Genomic DNA, 21,992 nt, shown 5'->3' with positions numbered 1-21,992 from the left:
AATAGGAGTAGCGTATCTAAGAAATGTGTGGGTGGGGTCTCACACAGCTCAGGCTGGGCTCCAACTAACTCACTGTGGAGCTAAGCATGACCTAATGCCTCATCCTCTTCCCTCCACTCCTGGAGTCCTGGGATCACAGGAATAGACAGCCATTCCCTGTTTATATAGGACTGGGGATTGAACCCAGGGCATTTCGAATGCTATACAAGGGTGTTACCAAGTGTTCTTGTGTAAAACTCCTAACACATTTGCAAAATAGTAATTCACCCCACCCCCCAAAAAAGAAAGAAATGGTAAGAAAATGACCAGTATGAAGCCCAAATGGAGGATACATATGCTGGTAGAAAACCTGGGAGAAGCCAGAGTGTGAAGTCCGTGATGCTTCACACCAATCCAAAGAGAAATTCTAGGCATAGGAACAGTGGCAGGCAGGTTCTCTGCCACAGAAAGGAAAGGGTTCAGCCTTCTTTTGTGTGGTCCTCAGTCTGATTGGTGTTCAGAGCCTGGAAATCAACTGAGGTGGGGTCTGAAGTGAGTTCGGAGAGATACAGAAGGGATTTGGGTCTGATGATGTCATTTAGTTTTGAGATTCAGGAAGTTTCTGTCACTGGCAGTCTCATGACTTCCTTTTTGCCCTTCCAGTCTCCTGAGCACACAGCTCTCTAGATAGAAGGTGGATTTTTGCCATTAAGGGCACCTTCAGGCTCTCATTGTGGATGTCAGGAAATTTTGGCCCTGATTGACAGGTGCTGATCAAATTCGCAGGTGTGCACTGAGATGTGCGCTTGCTGCTTGGCCAAGGAGGGTACATTTGCAAGTATGATTTTCACAGGGAGAGAATAGCAGATAGGAAACAAGAGGCCTTTTTTTTTTTTTTTTCCCTACTCACTCAGGAAATAGGAATCAGGGAAGCCAAAGGGGAAGTCTGCTTCATTGAATGAATGGTTGGCCTGGTACTCTCATGTACCTTAACATGATGATTCCTTAAACAACCAGCAAGAGATGTTTAATGATTGGGGTTGAGGGGTGATGGAGCCAAAGGGAGAGGAAGTTAGAAAGCTCTCATAGTCCCCTTACCTTGGCTGATGCCCCTGCCTGTGTTTATTCTGGATGGCTTATATACCTGGGTCCTTGAGCTAGGTAAACTCGACCCCACCAGGACCCAGCAGTGAATCTCACCTCCTGCCTCACATGAGATTCATGTGCGCTCACTGCATCTTAAACTGCAGCCTCTACCTTGGCCCCTGGGCTCAGTCCAAGACAAATCCTTGTTGAGATCCACCTCCAATCCCAGCCCTCATCTGATTCCAAACAAGAGCTCCTTGCCTGGCTTGTAGACCAAGCCCTTGAACAAAGCTGAGTGGCCTACATATGCCTACACCTTGTCCTCCCACGGCCCAATACACAATGCTCACTGGCACATAACTTTCTGTACAGATCTCTGAACATGCATTTCCACTCAAGATGGAGCCTCCTCTGCCATCTCATCAGAGCAGACCAGTAGCTGAGGGGACAGTGTTACAGGTCCTCTCATTCAAAGCTGCCTGCCAGGGAGAGGGACAGAAATCTGGGACTAAGAACCTTGATGCTGATCCAACACATTACTGCCCTTGTGTGGTCATAGCTGGTGTTCACCTAAGACCATAGAGGCACCACTGACCCTTACATAGAGAGCAGTAAGAGGCAGCCTTCTTGCAATTGAGATGCGATTCATGAGTTTGGGTCTTCTCAAAATCCTTTCCTCTGCCTCCTCTCCTCATGTTGTAAACAGTATACTTTAGTCACCATAGACACCATCAAAAAGAGACCTGAGATCAGACCTGTCTCCATGGTCCCTCATTCCTTTCCCATCTATATGTGAAAGAATTATCCCTTTCTTGCTCAACTTAGAGAGTATTTCTGAGAGGAAATGTTTCACATTACTGTTCTTGTGTTAGGAGAGATGAGCCTGGATTCCAAGTCTTCTACAGAATGGCAGTGTGACTTTGGGTGGGTCAGTCAAGCTCAGTTTGCTACCTACCAATTAGGACAATAACCATATCCTTCATTAGTTATGTTAGGGCTAAGGATGTTTCCCAGCAACATAGTTCTTGACTCCTGTCCTGGTTAGTCTTGGTTGTCAATTTATCATAGCCTTGAGTCATCTGAGAGAAGTCTCAGTTAAGGAACTGGCCTAGATCAGATTGGAATGTGCACATGTATGTGAGGGATGGGCTTGCTTATCAATGGACGTAGGAGGGTCTGACCTACTCTGGGCAGCATGTTTCCCCTGGCAGATGGTTTTGGCTGTATGAAAAAGCTAGGCTAGTACGAGCCACTGAGTGAGACGGCTGGCCTTGTTCCTCTGGTTTCTGCCTCAGGTTCCTGCTCTGACTTCCTTCAGTGACTGAGTGTCCCTGGAAGTATAAGCTGAGGTAATCCTTTCCTCCCCATACTGCTGTTGGTCAGAGTGCTTCATCACAGCAACAGGAAGCAAACTAGAGCACCTAGCATGTGCAAAGCCCTTGGTTCTATCACTGTAGCCCCTCTCTCATTAGTAATTATTAAATTAGTACTCATAGAAAGTACTTAACATAGCGCTGGTACACAGGAACACAGTGATTGTTTGGAGTGAAAGTTGCCGTCACAGTGACCAATAAGAAGAATGGTATTGCTGCTGGCGGTGCCAGCCACCTGGAACATCAAGTGGACAATACCACACCATTAGGGGAAGAGGAGGCCCTATTGGTCATAACCTTGATTCAGGTTTTGCATATTCTAAACATATTCAAATGAAATAAAGCTTGAAGTGTAGCTGATCATCTAGCTGTCTGGTAGGAAGATTTTTCTAGGTCAGTAGTCCCTTAAGACCAGGTACCTTTAGTACTAAAATCTATGACCCTGTGAGTTTCAGTTCCTGAATCATCGATGAGTCAGGGACAGTATGTGTTGTCTGTCCCTCCCTTGACAGACTCCCTGCCCATCACAGTCCGAAGGTCTACAGTTTTCCACAGTGTGAAAATCCTTCCTTCCAAACCCATTTGACACGGTAACGGCTGAGTTACGTAAGAGGATGTGAACCTCCACGCCTAGGGAGCACGGCTGAGGAGACTGTGTGCTGTGGGTGGAATTCATCAGGCTTGCCTGGGTTTCAGCACCAGCCAGAGAGCTGCCTCTCTCTCATCCTGTCAGTCTAAGCTGACAGGAAGTGACCTCTTAGAGTGGGGTGGATGACACACACAGGCCTTTGCATGCCTACCTGCCAGACCCATGAATGTAGATGATGACCTCTCTCAGAAGAATGTGGAAAAGGAGCTTGTGTTTATTCCTCAGTGGGTACATACAGGATTCAGTCCATCTTATGTAGCGAGAAAAACAGCAGACTTGAGAAACCTTTACTCCAAGGGAGCTTTACCTCCATTGGAGGTAAAAAGTTACAATGCTCAGAAAGACATTTGGAATGTGTAACCATTGACAAGGGAGATGGGGTCAGAAGTCAAGAATTCACCTCAGAGACTGAGGAAGTGGCAGAATGGGTAAAACATGAGCTTCTCACTTATAAGGACCAATAACATCTCCAGAACCTGTTTAAATGTCAGGCAGGCATAGAACCATAATACTCAGGAGGCAGAGACTCGGGGATCCCTGGAGCTAGCGGAGTCAGCAGCTTTTGGTTTGAAAGGAAGATACCTTGCCTTAAAATTTAAGATAGAGTGTGATCATGTAAGACAGTTCTAGCCTGTACATGTGCACACTCACATGCGCGCGCACACATACACACACACACACACACACACACACAATTTTTCATTTGTTCATTCATCCATCTACTGAAAATACTCTATAATCATTGTACAAATCCCCATAAGAGTTTTAAAGAATAATGCGCCCTTTATAACGGGTGAAGCACTGTACGCATCTCTCATTTCTCTATCTCAGAGCTCTCGGCCTCCTGGGTATAGGTAATAATAGCATCGGATATGGCATGTTACTGAACACTCAGTGCTTAGAACTGTATGACATTGATGTAGCTCCTAGCATGATCTTAGACTCTGAGTTATAAAATAGGAACACTGTGAAATCTTGCACCCATCTCGTGGTTGGTACGCCCAATGCACAGTCCCTTCTGCTCACAGGACCCACCCTTTGCTGTCCTCAGTAAAAGGTCTGCTTGTCTGCTTCCCCTGGCCTTTCTGATAACCCACACCCTGCACAATCTTGAGCTGAATGAAGCTGTTGACACTTTGGCTGAGACTCTGAAGAGCATCTCTAGAACATCCTAACACTGATCCTGAGGCTACCCTTTGTAGCCTCCATGAGTTTGCACTCTTGACTTCCAAGAACCCACACTAACAAAGCCTGTGCTTTAGATACAATTTCATAGATGCACACTTCTTCAGACACAGAAGTGTGGCTTTAGTGGAAAGGCTTTGGGGCAGGGGAGGGAGCTGGAGGCAGTAGGGCTCCCCGAGCTTGAGGTCTGCAAATGACCAAGAACACTGGGACTCATAAACTCAGGGGCCTCCTCTACTAGTAATCTCATGATTAAGTAAGTCATATGTGCCCATTCCCATTTCCAAACTGTCCCATTGACTCAGGACAGCCTTTCTACCCACAGTGTCCCTTGCCCTGTGACTTACACTGTATAACCAGAGTTGGGAGAATCTGAAATGAACTAGTGTTGTCCTAAACCTGGAGCAAGAACTCTACAGATTCCCAAGTCACACACAAAGTGCCCTAAACCTTGAAGAACACTAAGTCTTTAGCCCTACTCACAGTTTCAAGCCTGCCTTCTCTCCATCCTCACATCAAATACTCCATCCTCTGGATATACTGCGTACACTTTGGTGAGCCCACCTCAGAATGGAGGTCTAGGTTTATATGATTATATGGTTCTCTCTCCCTCTCTCTCTCTCTCTCTCTCTCTCTCTCTCTCTCTCTCTCTCTCTCACACACACACACACACACACACACAGCTGAGGATGGATGGGGGCCCAGGGCCAGGGCCAGGGCCAGGGTCTCAGCCACGCTAGGCAAGTGCTGCACGGCTGAGCTCCAGCTCTGGCCTTTCTTCTGCTTTCGCAGCTCACATCTTGTTGATGAGCTCTGTTTGGGGCTTCTGCTTCTCTGTATGCAGCTCCTTCCCTGGCCCTTTGCCTAGCCAACTCTAAACCATTTTCCATCCTTATCCTCGAATCTTTATATTTTTCAACTCAGTCATGGCTGCTATAGAGAGGGAATTCCTGACACCTGCCAGAAGCAGTCCAGCCCCTCTGTCCTGGTCTCATTTCAGCATCTGCAGTATCCAAAAGGATCCTCTATGTTTTTGGTATCTGTCTTCCCTTCCAGACTCTAGGCTCCAAGACAGTGGAGACTGTATATCCAGTGCTGGTCCTCCTATTGTGGATGCTAGTTTAGCATAAGAGGCTGAACTCAAGACTCTCATTGCCTCAAGGCTAGACTGCTGCTGATCTGAGTAAGTCCATGGCACTGAAGCACTTCCCTGCTGCCCACATAGAACTGTGCCCTCATAAAGGAGCCCCCAGGAGGCCCCACTTGCTCCCCCCCACCCCGCAGGAGACCACAGCGTATCTAGCAAACTAGCAAACTCTCTACTTCTGCCATTTTCTGCCTTAAGAATTTTTCACTGCCCTGCATCGCTGACCTGTCACAGCCTCTTAAAACCTGACACCCACTCTCTGCCCAACACTTATGATGAGTTGAGTGAACATTTGTTTAGATGAGTAACATGGAGAAGAAATGGAACATTCTTTTCCGTAGGGCCACATACATACCTCTAACGAGTATGAAAGTTCTAATGGGGGGAAGGGAGAGAAAGAGGGAGAGGAAAGAAAGAGAGGAGGAAACGATGGAAGAAGGAAGAGTAGAATGAAGGAAGGAATGGATGTGAGAAATGAAGGAGGAGGAGGAGGAAGGGATGGATGTGATGAAAGAAGGCAAGGAAAGAGAGGTGAGATGTAAGGAGGGAAGGAAGAACAGAGGGATGGAAAGAAAGAAGAAGGGAGGAAGAGATGGAGGGGCAAGACGAAGGTGTGAAGGAAGGAAGAAGAAAGGATGACCCCACCACCCAGATGGTCCCAGTATAGTTCAGGATAGGAAGCCATGAACCCCTGACCAGCCTCTGTGCCAAGGCTCTTCAGTCAGTCTGCCCTGCCCCCTGCTTTCAGCACAGCACCCACACAGGGAATACAGACCCCACAACCAGAGCCCAGCCTTGTTCTAATGCCCAACCTCATACATAATCACACCTCACTGGCCTCCAGGGCCTGGTCATCAGTACTCCAGCTGGACAATAAATGCTCTAAGCTGCTCAGAGGGAGATGAGTCCTCTGCAGCCATCTTTCAGTCAACCATCTTCCTTCAGTTGAAGAGAGAAGCCAACAAGCCAAGCTGGGAGAAGAAATACTGGCACAGAGAAGGACGTCTTAGCTTGGTCTATTCCTGAGAGGTCTGTGTACCCAGGTCCCTGTCTGCCTCCAATGCCAAGCTGTGTCCTCCGCCCCAGTCAGCCTCACCCTCTGCAGTTGCTCTGATGCTTCCTCCCCTGTCACCCAGCAGGCAGAAAAACTGCTACTCTACCTGGACAGGCAGCAGGCAGCCTTGCCTGAAGCCAGCACTGGCTGTAGCAGCAAGGAGGACCATTTGTTCTGTAGTTGATTTCTTACTGCCATCTCAGGGGTTCCTCTGTGATTCCCCTTGATGTGGGACTTTCTGAAGTCATTTAAAAATAAAACATCCCCAGGAAGGCCAGAAGCATGTATGTGTTGGGTCATCACAGTATCTCAATTTTCTAGCAACAGTGAATATTGGTTGACTGTATCAGAGGTCTGCTGAGGGCTTGCCTACTAAATGGTAAAGACACCGAGACGTGTCACAGCATCCTAAAGGAGCGTTGTTTCATTCAGAGGGAATGGGAGCAATCCTATGCACAATGGTAATACTACATGGGTCAGAACTGGAGCTGGAGCATGCAAAGGAAGGCCACTGTCCTCCGAGTGACAAACACAAAGCATCTTTAATGACAATACATTAGTGTTGAATGAGAACCCCACCTAAAAGGGTAGAGTTGCTCAGGTGTATGTGGGGTCCAGGTAAGTGTCTAAACGTTCTCCAACATGTGGGTATGCTCTAGTTCCCTCCCGCAACATGAAAATGTCCCCGTCACCTCGTTATCCACTATTTACAACGAGGCTGACACACTTCCAGGGACTGCAGCCAGGAGCTAAGGAGAAATGTCAGAGAGAGAGGCCTTAAAGGAAATGACAATTACAAAGCAGCTAATACAGGGAGTTCCCTCCCAAGGAGGGAGCTGTCAGGGCCAGTGCCCAGGGCCTGGAGATTTATTGATACTAAGTGGATGGTGCCGCAACCAGGACTGACTATCAAAGGGCTCCTGTGAGCAGCAGGCTGGCCTGGGCTGCTGTACTGAGCAGCTTGGGGGCTTTCCTGATCTGTGTCTCCCAAAGGGAGAGTCCTGGCCTCGATTTTCACTTCTCTAGTTGTTGGATTTGCTCTCCTGCAGACTGTCCTGGAAGCAGTGACACGGTAGTATGTCCCAGTGTTGCCTGGCTCCATCTCTGTTGTCCAGGACCTTTGTGCCTGCCATTCCTCACTCCTGGAATATGCTTTGTAAACAAGGGCTACAGCTAACATCCTACTTTGGATGATGCTTTCTTATAAGGCATAAGAGTGCTAGTGATGCTCTGTGTGTGTGTATGTGTGTGTGTCTGTCTGTCTGTCTGTCTGCATCTGTGTCTGTGTATCTCTGTCTCTCTGTCTTTCTCTGTCTCCGTCTCTCTGTGTGTATCTCTGTCTCTCAATCTCTCTCTGTCTGTGTCTCTCTCTGTCTGTCTTTCTGTGTCTGCCTGTATATATCTCTCTCTGCCAATCTCTCTGTTTCTCTGTCTCTGTGTGTGTTTGTGTCTGTGTCTCTCTGTTTTTCTCTGTGTTTCTCTCTCTCTCTCTCTCTCTCTCTCTCTCTCTCTCTCTCTCTCTCTCTCTCTGTGTGTGTATGTGTGTGTGTGTATGTGTGTATGTGTGTGTGAGTGTGTGTGCGTGTTCATCCGTGTACACATAGACCAGAGGTTGATGGTATCTTCCTCTGTCTCTGTCCACTTCATTTTTGAGACATTCTTTAACTGAATCTAAAGTTCACTGTTTCACTGACACCAGACACCAGCAAGCCCCAAGATCCTTCTGTCTCCTTGTCTTTGCCTCCCTGGGGCTAGTATTGCAGGTACTCCTCACCACACCAGGATTGTTATGAGTGTTGGTGGTCTAAACCCAGTTTCATGCATGCCAAGCACTTTACCCACTGAGCTCCCTCTTCAGGCTAAGGCTAAATACCCTTACCTGAATCACGGACTCATCCCTAATAGACACTAAGACTGAGTTGTTACTTATAACTGTTTTCTAGTATCCTCTATTGTCAATGTGTTGATCCTTGAGGCTCAGGGCCTGCCAAGCTCATTGGCATATCTCTATTGCCCTATAAGTGCCTCATGAGGGTCAGAAGCTGGCCGTTTAGAAGGGAACAAATAGGTCAGTGAGACAATTCATGGGAGAAAAGAGAGCATGTATGTATATAAGCATGAATGATCTCCCTAGGATAGAGCAGGCATTAAAGAACAGCAAGGTCACACCATGGTGAAATAAATACATATGTATAAAGAGATAGGTTGATACAGATAAAAGACAAAGGTTAATAGGTATAGAAGATAGATAGGTAGGTAGATAGATAGATAGATAGATAGATAGATAGATAGATCCATATATATGGCTCAGTGAAGCAATGACTTTTTACCTGGCCAAGGGAAGGGCACTTAAGAATTATTCAGAGGCTGAAACTGACCTGTTGGCCAGTCTATTTCTTCCCGTCATTGCAGAAGGAGAAGGCAATATGTCAAATATGTCAGGAACTTGGGTTCTGCAGCCAGGAGTGGCAGAGCTCAGGTCCAGAATTTCCTGTATGCTGGTCACTAGTCTGTAGTTTCCCTTGTGGGATAAAAAGAGTCAGTGTGAAGAGTCATCTTTGGCCATGGGACAGTGGTCCAATGCCAGCACACACTGACGGTCACCAGAAGGTACTCAACTGGACTTCCCTGTGCTAAGGGCCCCACACACTACCCAGTCTGCTCTGAATCTGTCCTGGGACTCTGTTCCAGCTAATGCACATTGGGGTCCTGATCCTGCCTAGGGACACTCCTCTTTCTTCACTCCTACTGGTCACCTCTGTGAATATACCCCCTTCCCCAGCTCCTCTGATTTGCCACAGGCCTCACCTACCCTCTGCTGAAGAGCTAACTCATACTATAGGTCAAAGGATGTATCTTAACTGAGACTCCACAGGCCTCTGGACTTGGTCCCAGCACATCAGCATGTGGAATCTAAAGACTCAGAGGCTCTACCAGCTGCTTGGACTGAAGAGCTGCAAAGGGGTTCCTGAATGTCTGAGCCTCGAGCAGCTCAAAGGCTAAATTAGTAACTATTTTCCAGTCAACTCAGTGAAGCCCTAGAATGCTGGTGTGTGGAGGAGTTCTGAGTGAGGCTGAGTCTACCCCATTGTTTCACAGCTAAAGAAACTCCCAGGAGAAAGCTGAATTTGCTCACTCACTCGCACTCTTTGTACTGATGGAAAGGAAGAGAGGACCCTCTTGGTCTTCTGCCATCTAGTCTAGTTCTTTCTCTATGGAGACTTAGCTCTCCTGTGCGATTTACTTTGACAGTTCCAAAGCCATGTCTTATAACCACTAATTATCTTCCTCAACACTTAACCAAGGACGGTCCTGCCCGGCAGGCCTTGGGTCTGTGGAGTCTCCTTCCCTCTCCCTCTCTTCCCTCCCCTTCCTCTCCCTCCTCCAACTCTCTCTCATCCCTCTCTTTCTCTCCTATCCCCTTTCCCCGTCTCTCCCTCTCCCCCTTTCTCCCTCATCTCCTAGGGTTTAGTTGAAATCAGAAGGCGCATCAAAGTGAAATGATCCAACTTGGTGACTACAAGTCAGAGTCCACCCAAGTAAATACAAGCTAGGCCACTCCCACGCTGCATTCTTTTAAGGAACAGTGTTAACATGCACCCTCTTGGTCTAAAGGATAGAACACACCCACTTGCATGAGAGTGAGACTTATTAGGGGAAAATTCAGAGGTAATTTGGGAAGTTGTGGCCAGCTATGTCTATGGATTTAGTGAGAGCTGTCTTCCTCCCCACCCCACCTGCCCTCCCTTCTCACCTCTTTTCCCTCCCTCCACACCCTACCTTCCCTTGCTCCCCTTACCCTACTTTACCCTCTCTTCCCACTCTTCACCATCCCTTCCCTCCCTTTCTACTTCTTCCTTTACCTTCTTCCCCATACCCTTTTTTTTCTACCTCCCCACAACCTGCTTTTCCCTCTACTTGTACTAAAGTTCTAGCAAAAAAAAAAAAAAAAATGTCACAGCCACTAGGACCCCAGAGATCTGACTGACTGTGTGAAAGTCGAAGGTGGTGTGAGGGAATAGGTCTGGAAGCTGGATTTTCATGATACAGGACAGTATTTCACTGCCCCAAGGGGAGAGATGGGATCCTAAAAATACCATGGAGCCTATTATAAAATTTTAACAGAGTTTATGTGCTTCCTATGCACACTAACCCTTGGAAGATGGATTGTGCATTTTGACAAATCTATATTTAACATGGGTAGATAATATACAATGTATGCTTCCTGGTAGAAAAAAAAATCATACTTATAGAAACCTGAGTCTAGTAATTATAGTAGACATTTAAAGGCAGTGCCTATTGTGGACTATGCACAGAAAGTGAGTCTCATTAGGCAGAATGAGAAAATAGTTTGAGTGGAGGAGGCTAAGGAGCCACCTCAGAAGAAAGCCACCTAGGGCAAGGAAAAAAGAAATGCAGGCAACCACCTCCTTCCCCCACCTACCCTGGGTCATGTGAATGTCCCCTCAAGCACCCAGCATGAATTCATTCATCAAATATTTCTTGAGCACCTATGGTGTTCCAAGCACTCTTCTGGCTCTGGGAGACAATTACTACATTCAGAGAATATATGGAACAAAACAGCTACAGATGTAGGCAGAAGCCGAGCCTGTGGCTTTAGACACAATGACTAAAGGATGGAAACCGAGGCTGGTGGTGATGGGAGGCTAATGGGAGGGAAAGAAGCCTGCTTGGGAAAGCAAGACAAGTTAAGACAGGACCTTAGAAGAGGCAAAAGAACAGTCCTGCAGGCTAGAAGGGACCAGAGATCAGAGTCCCTGAGACAAAAACCACTAGAATCAAGGTGCAAAGGGTCAGCTAGGATGGCCAATCAGAGGCCCTGTTTGCTTGATTTCTAACCCATAGTGAATTTCTCTTTCCTTGCTTTTTTTCTCTCCCTTGTGGGTCTCCTCAGACTCACAAGTCTGGAAACCCTAAACCCCGCCTATGTCTCTTCTGCCCAGCTATTGGCTGTCAGCATCTTTATTTACAAATCAGAAATAACTTGGAGGCAAAGTCACAAACTGTCACTTGGGTTTATGTGAGGACTCTCTCATCTCTGGGGCAACCAGGTCCAGGTCTTCAAGGCCCCACATAGCATTACATACACATCAATAGACCAAACCTCAACATGTGTGTGTGTGTGTGTGTGTGAGTGTGCTTGCATGTGTGTATTTGTGAGTGTGTGTACACATGACAGTAACAAGGAGACCACACAGGGAAGGAAGGGGGTCTAATGAGGAAGGAGAGGAGAAGGCAATAGGAAGGAGAAAGACAGTTTTAATCATGCTTTCTCTTTCGAAGAATCTAGATTTAGGAGTACAAGGGGGTTGTTGGTGAGAATGAAGGAACCAATGGGAAGAGGCAGAAGGCGATGAGGGAGGAGCTGCGAGTGACCGAAGTACAGTAATACATATGGATGAAAAGTCTGTTGCAATTAAGTTCATTATTTTCTACACTAAAATTTAATTAGAAAATTTTCATCTTAGAGCAATCACAACGTGTCCAAAAAGCCTAAGATATTTCCTGAGCATTATAAAGCATGTGAACTATGGATGTTAATTTAAAGGACCACGCAGCATAAAGTTCAGGCCATGATTATCACCGTCAGCTCCTGGGACAGCCACAGGGCTGGTTAGAGTAGATGCCCCATAATGTTTCACTCTAGAATGAACAGTCAGTGGGCCAGTCACCTTGAGAGAAATGTGAAGCTAGGGGTTGAAGTGGCAGGCCTGGAGTGGAGTGTGGCTGTCAGGGGTGAATATAACTGAAACACAATGTATTCATATGTGAAATCCTCAGAGAATAAAATAAAACACATTAACAATAATAATAATTCTCTAGGAATATTCAAGTTATGGGTTTCCAAGGCATCGGCATGGTAATGTGCACTCAAGTTTGAGTCTCAGGATTAAGTCAGGGCAGTCTCCTGGCTGTCAATGCTCCATCCTGGGTCATATAGAAAAGTGAAGTTTGCGGATGGACAGACGGATGGACATACAGCCCGATCTCATACCCTTAGTCTTGTTAGGATCACACTCTAAGCAGCAATAATATCACCTGCAAACCAGCATTCATAGCAACTGGAATCCTGAATAATGGATCCTGTGGGGGTATTTACGTGGCTAAGCTGTTGCTGTGGCTGATCCTCTAGAAGGCCTGAAAATCTGCTAGCACAATGTATGATTGCAACATAAACATCAACAGGAGGCATACACTGAGAGGGCACGGCGGAGAGAATCCATGTTTTGTTCCTGAACTCATGTCTGCAGCAGCAGTAGTAGGCTGCCGCCCTTCCTGTGGCAGGTGTTGTTAGGCTTTGCCTAAGAGCTGTGGGTAAAGAAATGAAAGGGGACTAAGCAGCCAGCATATCTACTCGCCCTGGATTTAACCTAGATGTATAACATGAGCTTGTCCATTAACTGTGTGTGTGTGCATATGTGTTTGTAAGGGAAACACATGGGAGTCAGGAGACCACCTCAGATGTTCATCCTTTCTTTCTTGTTTGAGACACAGTTCCTTTGTTGTTTCCAGTGTGTGCAGATTAGCTAGCCCAAGAGATGCCAGCAAATCTATTGTCTCACCTCCCGTCTAACTATAAAGGCAAGATTATAGACAAGCATACTACTGTGCCCAGCTTTCCATGTCCTTGGGGTTCAAACTCATGTCTTCACCCTTGCATGGTTGATTCATTGTTTACTGCACCATCTCCTTGCACAAATAGGCCTATTCATTTCCAATCCTTGGTTTTAATATCCCTTCTTTTAAAATGTCCCTTTCATTCATTTCTTAACAGGGTCCTTGTAAGTGACAAGAGGGGTTAATTGTGTGAAAGTGCTTTGCCGTGTGGCTACTATGCTAGCACAATGTATGATTGCAACATAAACAGATCATGATGACTGCTGGTCTGTAACAGGCATCTGAGAAGCACTGGCCACAGACAGATGGATGTGGGTTCACACAGATGAAAGTGTGAATAGAACGGGTAGATGGTGAGATCAATGAGCTGTTGAACAGATTGGTATTTGAAGGCATGGGTGGATGGTTGATTGGTAGGGTGGATGGCTAGACAGCAGATGGTTAGTGATGGTGACTTAAATGGATTTTTCAAGCCATCTGGACATTTGTTTAGAGCATTTCTATTCATTAATTTGGGGGTTATGAATGTGTGCACATGTATATGTGTAAGTGTGTGAAGCTATGTGCACATGTTCAGGGACCAGGGGAGGATATGGGTCTCATCCTCTGCTGCTCTCTACACTATTCCTTTCAAGGGCCTCTCGCTGAACCTAGAGATTACTATTCCAGGCTCTGCTTATGGCCAGTGAGATCCAGGAATCTTCACGTCTCCATACCTCAGTGCTGGGGTTACAGGCACATGCACCCATGCTGTTTCTATGAGGGCTAGGATCAGAACTGGGGTTATGATATTTGTACAACAAGTGCTTTTATCTAGTGAGCTTTTCCCTGATCCCCCACTAACCTTTCTTATCTTCTTTTCTAGTTTGTTCCCAGTTCTCCAAAGGAGTATACGCCATCTTTGGATTTTATGAACGGAGGACTGTCAACATGCTGACATCCTTCTGTGGGGCCCTCCATGTGTGCTTCATTACTCCAAGTTTTCCCGTTGACACATCCAATCAGTTTGTCCTTCAGCTGCGCCCGGAACTACAGGAAGCTCTCATTAGCATCATCGACCATTACAAGTGGCAGACCTTTGTCTACATCTATGATGCTGACCGGGGTAAGCTAAGAGTTAAGGAAAGGAGATTGTTGAGGGATGGAGAAAATTCACCAGCAGGAAGAAGAATGATGCCTTTCTGTTTCCTTAAAACACATGGAGAAGAAGCCAGGTGCCTTATTTTTGGGTGATGATACCTTAGTTGCCATTATTTAACTGAGAATGTGAAAATACATCCTTTGAGAGAGGGATCCTCTAACCCATCAAGCTAGGCTACCACTCACCAAACTCTCATGTTGCAAAGTTCAAATTTTTCAGCAAAGTGGCCACATCTCAGAATACAGTTAATAGAGGGGAAAGCAGAACAAGATCTGAACCTAAGTTCTCTCTTTCCCAATGCTGGAACTTTGTACAGGTTCTTGATGTTTTAGCTTCATCACTCATATAGTAGGTCAAATTCTCCATGACTTCATTCCTTTGTGACTAAAAGGAAGCTGAATTGTCATTATCTCAAGAATGCATCATGATGATTTAGTGAGATAATGGCTGAAATGGGTTTGTTCATTGCCTACAATGTATTCAATGTATTCAAAAATCCTCAATATATGTTTATCTGCTGCCTATTTTCACTACCGACTGTGGCAGCACCATTTTCACCATAATGATCAACACTGTCATCATCATCACTGTTATTACTACCACCACCGTCATCGTCATCACCATCAATACCACCCTCACCACTGTGGTCATCATCATTGTCATCATCCTCATCATCATTATCATCATCATTGTCATTGTCATCATCATTGTCATCATCCTCATCATCATTATCATCATCATTGTCATTGTCATCATCATTGTCATGTTCCTCCTCATCATCATCATCAATATCATTCTCATTATCTTTGTCGTCCTTGTCATCCTCATTGTCATCATCCTCATCATGTCCACCATCCCATCATCATCCCTATCATCAATGGCAACTGTCATCAAAGCTGCCTCCACTGTCAACATCACCACTATCAACCATCAGCACTGTCACCACCACTGCTATCATCATCATCATTACTATATCCTTACTATCACCATCCTTACCATGATCACTGTCATCATCTTCATCACCACCACCATCTTGACCATCATCAGTGTCATCACCCTCACCATCACCACTGTCACTATCCTGACTATTTTCACAGTCATTATCATGACACTATCATCACCACCACCATCACCATCCCCATCACTATCATCCATTCTTGCTATTATTGTCATCGTCACTGTCATCCTTGCCCTCCCCCTAGTGCTTGTAGTCCTCTCCCTTTGAACTTTGCAATCACATTTTCCAGCTGTTTCTCATACTTTTTACTCTCTGTAGCTTCCTTATCCTGCAGTACATTTATTTATCACATCAACTTACATGGTCCAACCATTCTTCTGCATTATAACCCACTTTCTCTCTTCATTCATCTTCTATATAAGAACTCTTCTTTCTGAGCCTTATGATGCATGCTTGCCATGTGCTGCCTTCTTATGCATGTAGAAGAGGCAAATCAACTGAGACTTGAAAGTCTAGAAACTGGGGTAGGGGAGCACTTCCTTACAGAGAATCTTCAATACCCTGAACAAGAGAATGGCTGACTAAGACAGTTTTATAGGCAGTATGGGAGGTGCCACTCAAAAAGGAAGGTACACAGAGGGAAAGAGCAGAAGCATCCATTTCTTTCTGTTTTCTTTCATTTCTCCTTCTCTTTCCATATTTTGATGATTTCCTTTCTCAGACATCAGCCACTGTGTGGGTCATCTGCCAATGATCCCTTTCAGAATAATGTTGTGCCGTAATAAATGTTCAAGCCATAGCAATTCCAGAGAAACATATTGTTAGGAATTTCTTGGGTTGACAGAAGAACCCACACTCTGCAAACAGCCATGTCTAACATGTCTCATGTTTAGAACTGAGAGCCCTAAACTCTACCATTTTCTGGTTGTGTGACCATGGACTAAGGAGCTTTGGTGTCCACATCTGCAAATAGGCATCAGAATAAGACCTGCTAGAATCCAGTGAATTAAGAGGAAAGCCAGCAGAATAGCACAGAATAAACACAGGGAAGGTTCAGAAAATATGTGGCTCACTCACATCAAGCAACTTTCACTGGAAATCAACCAATGTAGAAAAATCAGACCAGAAGCAATCTAGAGAGGTTCCTGAGGCCTGGCATCATATTGGTGACTATAGAAAGAATTAGCAGTGTGACTAGGAGTAAGAAATGCAATGTGTACAAAAGATTCACCACAACGTAGTTGTCTATGACAGACAAAATAAAGGCCCACTTCCTCCATCCCCCTGTCCCTTTCCTTGTCTCTGAAACTGGAAAATGTGTGACTGCTAAGGCCAGTGGTGAGTCAAGGTTACAAATACAATAAAGGCTGATCAAGAACTGACCTTTAAAAGCAAAGATTGTTCCAGAACACTCCATTGGACTTACTACTAATCTCAAAGGTCTTTAACTGTGACAATGGGGGGGGCAGGGGGTGGAGGTCAGAAGAGCTGGGGTCAGATTAAATGAGAAAGCCTAGCCCATCCTAGCTGACTTTGAAGATGAACCATAAGCTAAAGGATATGAGCAAAGAGGGCAGACACATGTGAGCTGGAGAGACAAGAGAATGGATTCTCTCCCAGAGATGAAGAGAGCAACCAGCTCTGCCAACAACATGGCCCTGGCTTTCCGAAGTGTAAGCTATACACTTCCACCGAGACGTGACACTTAGTTTGTGGTCCTTTGCTACACAAAAGGAAGCAAGAACAACTTGGGTGACTCTAAGAGAACAGTAGTGCTGAGAAACAGGCCCCTCCATGAGGTCAGCCTTAATCAGAAAGCAGTGGTGAAATATAATACACATTAACTGAACACCTACTATGCGACAAAGTATTAGCTATTGGAGCCATATCCAAATTTCATGAATTCAATTCACCGTTATTACCTGCCTTTAGTAATTACTAAATTTCTCTGTGTTGGTTACTTCTCTGTGGCTATGATAAAATGCCCTGACAAAAGCATCGTAAGCAAGAAAAAGTTTATTCTAGCTCACCGTTCCAGAAAGATAGTCAGTCCATCATGGTGGAGAAGGCACGGTTGCAGGAGTAGGAAGCCAGGCTCTTTGCATTGCACCTGCAGGTGGGAAACAGAGAAAGAGAGGACAGGAAATGGAACAAAGTTATAAAACCTGAACACCCACTCCCAGGGGGGCATTATTCCTCTGTTATGACCCTACCTTCTTAAGATTTCATAACCTCCCTAAACAGTGCCACCAACTAGGAACCTAGTAAATGTTCATGTGCATGAGCCTATCTGGAACCTAGTAAATGTTCATGTGCATGAGCCTATCTGGCCCTCTTCTCCATCAGAGCACTGCTCTCCCAAAATAAAAACAGTTTCCATTTAAAGAACCCTTAAGGCATCAGGCCATCCCACACCCAACATTCCTACTTTATTTTTATCAGCCCTGTAAGGCAGACACCATTCAGGCTGCCACTCTACTCTGGAAGAAACCAAAGTTCACACAAGCAATGATCCCATCCAAGTAATTTAGGTTATATTCCAGATCTAAACCTTTAAAGGTGTTTTTAATCAACAGTCCTTCTTAACTGTCTGTCATGTCCTACGTACAGAATACAAAAAAAATAAATAAATAAATAAAAAGCAAGTGATTGCTACTGTGGCTTCCAGACACACAGGGAGCAGGAACTACACTTGCTATAGAAATAGGGTAGAAGACAGCAGTGACCTCCTAGAGGACTAAATGTGAATAGAGAATAGCAGTGGGTGCACGGGGCAAGTGGATATAGATAGCATCAAGCATCCCATGGAGGTGCATGCAGAGAGAGAGCTAAATGTGCCTGCTGGAAGTAGGGGTGGGCTGCATCAGTGCAGGAAGACATGGATGTCATGTGTGAATGCTGACACTGCCGTTTCTCTGTCCTCCCCTCCGCTGCAGGCCTGTCAGTCCTTCAGAGAGTCTTGGATACAGCCGCAGAGAAGAACTGGCAGGTGACAGCTGTCAACATTCTGACAACCACTGAGGAAGGATACCGGATGCTCTTTCAGGACCTGGAGAAGAAAAAGGAGAGGCTGGTGGTGGTGGACTGTGAATCAGAACGCCTCAACGCCATCCTGGGCCAGGTAAGGGAGGAAACAGGACCACAAGAAGGGTGCTGGAGATAATTGGGGAAAAGATGGGTGTGCTGCTACTGTGGTTGCTAGAAGTGAGGGGGCGTAGCTAAGGAGGGCTCTCAAGAAGGTGAGGCTTGATACCGTCCATTTTGCATGCTATGAGTCCTCAAACTTCCATCTGAGACTTGGTGAAGTAGCAAAGCCCTTGGGAGCCTTGATGTAACACTTTATGCGGTCCTCACACTGACTGACCAAAACCTTACTTCTTGTGCTCCACTTTACTGTTAAAGTTAAACTGCATTCTCTCTTAGAACTTACAGAGCCAGAGCTGCAGACAGAGTCCTGTGCTCAGCCTGAGGCAGTGTCACTCACAGGTCCATCACTGGGCATGACATGGCCTTGGCCAGCTGACCTATTTTAAGGGTCACCTCCTTTGCCACTCCTTTCTTGAACAATTTCTGCCTCTGGGAGTAGGAAGGGTGGTATACCTTATGACTAGGTTCTGGAACCTCAATGGCTTCAGCCGGCCACCCCTAAACTGTATTTGCTCTGGTGTCCAAATTAGAGAAAACACCACAGCCCCACTAGGAGCGCCTCTGTACAGATCACTGTCTTTTTTAGTTGCATTTTTGTATTCAGATAAACTAGCAAAGAGGCTCACTGTTATGTCTGAACAGTGCCATAAAATGAAAGATAGGCTTTTAAAGTACTTGACAACATGTCAAGGCTGGTTAATGACCCGCAAGACCCTGCACCCCCCATGGGGAACCTCACCACCAGATCAGCAATCACTCTGAAGCTTCCATAGCAGAGCAGCCTTCTTTGGAAGCCATGGGCTCTTTCAGGCATTAACCTTGTGTGTTCTGCAGTGTCAAATATGGGTTTAGGGTTTGCTCTTGAAGAGAAACCAGCACAAAATTGTTTCTATGGTGACTGAAGTCCTCTGGGCTGTAGTCGGGTTACTGAGTGCTAACAGTCAGGGTGGGGTTTGGGAGACAGTATACAGTAAAGGGTAAAGCAGAGATTCTAGAACCAAACCAGCTGGGGTTAGGCTTCCAGGATGAGTGTGTGCTAGGCTTGTGAACTTGAAGCAGTCTAGGAATCTGCTCCTGTCTTACATCCCCACTCTGTAATGCAGGGGTGATGTTGACTTCTTCTAGAAGGCCTTTATGAGGACTAGAAGGACTGGGGCATGGAACACTTAGGTGTCTGCCCATAGTACATGAAGTGTGGAAATGTTGCCCATTGCTGCTATTCATAGTTCCAACTGTGCTGGCTTCATGAATCATTTCCCTCTCTAACGATCAATGGATTTATCTGCGAGACAGAAATAAAAGGTCCTGGTCTACAAGCCTGGGGTGGTGGAAGAGCTGAGATGGGAGATGGATGACTTGGACGTGTTCTTACTAGAGCAGTGCTTTGTCCTGGGCTGTGTCATGCTGCCATTTTCTGAGTGCTCAAAGCAGGGAGAAGGCACTGGATTAGTCTCCTCCATGTATAATATCCATCTTTACACACTAGATCAAATAGAACCTATCAATTCCCCTGATGTAGAACAGGAAAAGGTTTTTGTCTGTTTGTTATGTTCTGTTTTGTTTTACAAAAGTCTCACAGCTAGCATAAAAAGAAAATCAGGCAAGTGAATTTGGTGATATGGTCCAGTGTCTTAAAAATATAACTTTCTTCAGGGCTGAAGCAATGGCTCAGAGGTTAAGAGCACTAGCTGTTCTTGCAGAGGGTCTGGGTTTGGTTCACAGTCATCAAATGGCAATTTCAATCATCTGTTCTCCAGTTCCAGGAGATCCAGCTTGCTCTTGGGCCTCTAGGGGTACCAGGCACACATGTGGTGTATGCCATACATGTAGGCAAAACACCCATGGACATATATTTTTTATTAATTATATTATAAAATACAACTTTCTGAAGCTAGGGCTGTGTCTTCAACAGAAAATTGCTGGCTGCACAGGCATGAGGACCTAAGGCCATCCTCCAGCACATACCCACAAAGCTGAGTGAGCGACACATGGTTTAAATCCCAGCACTGGGGAGCTGGAAATGGGGGTTGATCCCTGAGACTCACTGGCCAGTGACCCTAGCTTAGCTGGTGTCACCGATTTCTCTAGGTCCCACATTTCTGAAAATAATCAAGAAAGCTGCTGGGAAATGACACCAAAGGTTGACTACTGGCCATAATGCAAATGTGCATGTGTGTGCGCACACACTCACAGGAACATACATACATACACACACATACACACACACACACACACACACAATCATATAAATATACACATGAGAACAACATATGCAACCCAGAATAAACTTTTCTTACCTATACATCTGTGACTACTTCCTCTGTCAAGGATAAATATTTATTTCATCAGGAAGTGATTCATTTAGTGACTTTTTTGCATTACATTTTGAATTATTTCATTTTGATAGTCTTGAAAACAGAGATCATTCTACTAGTCCAAAGACAGAGACCAAAATTTTGAAAGACTCATTGAGGCCGCATGATTGGTACCCACATTTGTACCCACATTTTACAGCCAATGGTGAGGATAACTATTATATATAAAAAGAGACATGATATAGGAGCATCAGAAATCACAGGGGGAAGGCAGGATGGCTGAAAAGTGAGGAGAAACAGAAGAACCACTGAAAAGACAGCAAGGTGGGATATAGCTCTGCCTGCCTAGCTGCTCCACTACAGGGGAAGAAGCAAAGATGAAGAATGAAAATGAAAAGCAGCCACAACACTGTACCCCGGGAAAATCCCATGGCTTTCTGAAGGCTCCACTACCACAGTTTTTGATTTTGATTCTGGTGCAGCCCTCTGCTCCACCGGGGGCCAGGAGGGGAGAGGTGGTCCAATTTTCTACTCAAGTCTCAAGAGTTGTGACTGATACCACCTAGAGAGGAAGTCTATCCTTTAGGACCAAGCTACCCTTTGACCCTGATTACAAACAAGAATTACTTAGAGCCCATGAATAATCAGCCACAACCTCAGTATGGAAGATGATTTGGAGGAAGGGAAGGCCTGATGTCAACATATCAACAATTTCAGGTAGCAGGAAGCTTGGCTTAGTCAGAGAAGAGTGTAGTGGGTATCCTCACCCTTGGTAGCTAGAAAGTTGAGCTCATCATTTGAGAATGATGGCAGAGATGATAGCTATCCCTGAGCCTGAGGCACAATCTCTATGCTGATCTATCTCTCTGCTGCAGTGCTCACTGAGGACTCTGAGGTTCAAAGTGTAGTAATTAACCTTCACAGCTTCATCCAACCAGTAGCATGTTTAATGCTGAGCTGGTTTTGAAGGAACAGAAACTGACCTGCTGTGTGGATATCATTGCTGTGTTTGCATCTTCTTTTCAACACACACAGGAGACACCCCTAGGCTAGGCAGAAACCAGCCACTTCAGAATGTACAAACTGGAATGGCATCAGCCTTAGAGAACCAGCCCGATGCTTAGACCTAGCAGACACAAAGGAATCAAAGGAAAAAGGACATTGTCAAGCACAGGAGTACAGTACATTATGAGAGGGATAGATAAACTTTCAAACCTCTGATGTGAGTAGGGGACAGAGAAAAGATGACTGATTGGACCAGGGACACAACCAGGAAAATCCAGGAATCAGCAAGCCCTCTCCATAATAACTCTAAATGT

General features: G+C 45.6%; 1 protein-coding gene across 4 annotated transcripts in view; it reads left to right on the top strand.

Moving 5' to 3' along the window:
* Positions 1 to 21,992, top strand: part of Gria1 (glutamate ionotropic receptor AMPA type subunit 1) — a 319,911-nt gene that overhangs the window by 150,265 nt on the left and 147,654 nt on the right. For 3 of the 4 annotated variants that reach the window (XM_052195297.1, XM_052195295.1, XM_052195296.1), the window contains exons 3-4: positions 13,978 to 14,217; positions 18,148 to 18,332. In XM_052195297.1, coding sequence (XP_052051257.1) covers positions 13,978 to 14,217; positions 18,148 to 18,332 — 425 coding nt within the window. The remainder of the gene's footprint in view (positions 1 to 13,977; positions 14,218 to 18,147; positions 18,333 to 21,992) is intronic. The other variant, XM_052195298.1, reaches the window with a different exon arrangement.

Source organism: Apodemus sylvaticus, chromosome 10, assembly GCF_947179515.1.
Source record: "Apodemus sylvaticus chromosome 10, mApoSyl1.1, whole genome shotgun sequence".
NCBI classification, from domain to species: Eukaryota; Metazoa; Chordata; class Mammalia; order Rodentia; family Muridae; genus Apodemus; species Apodemus sylvaticus.
This window is presented reverse-complemented; position numbering and strand designations above follow the sequence as displayed.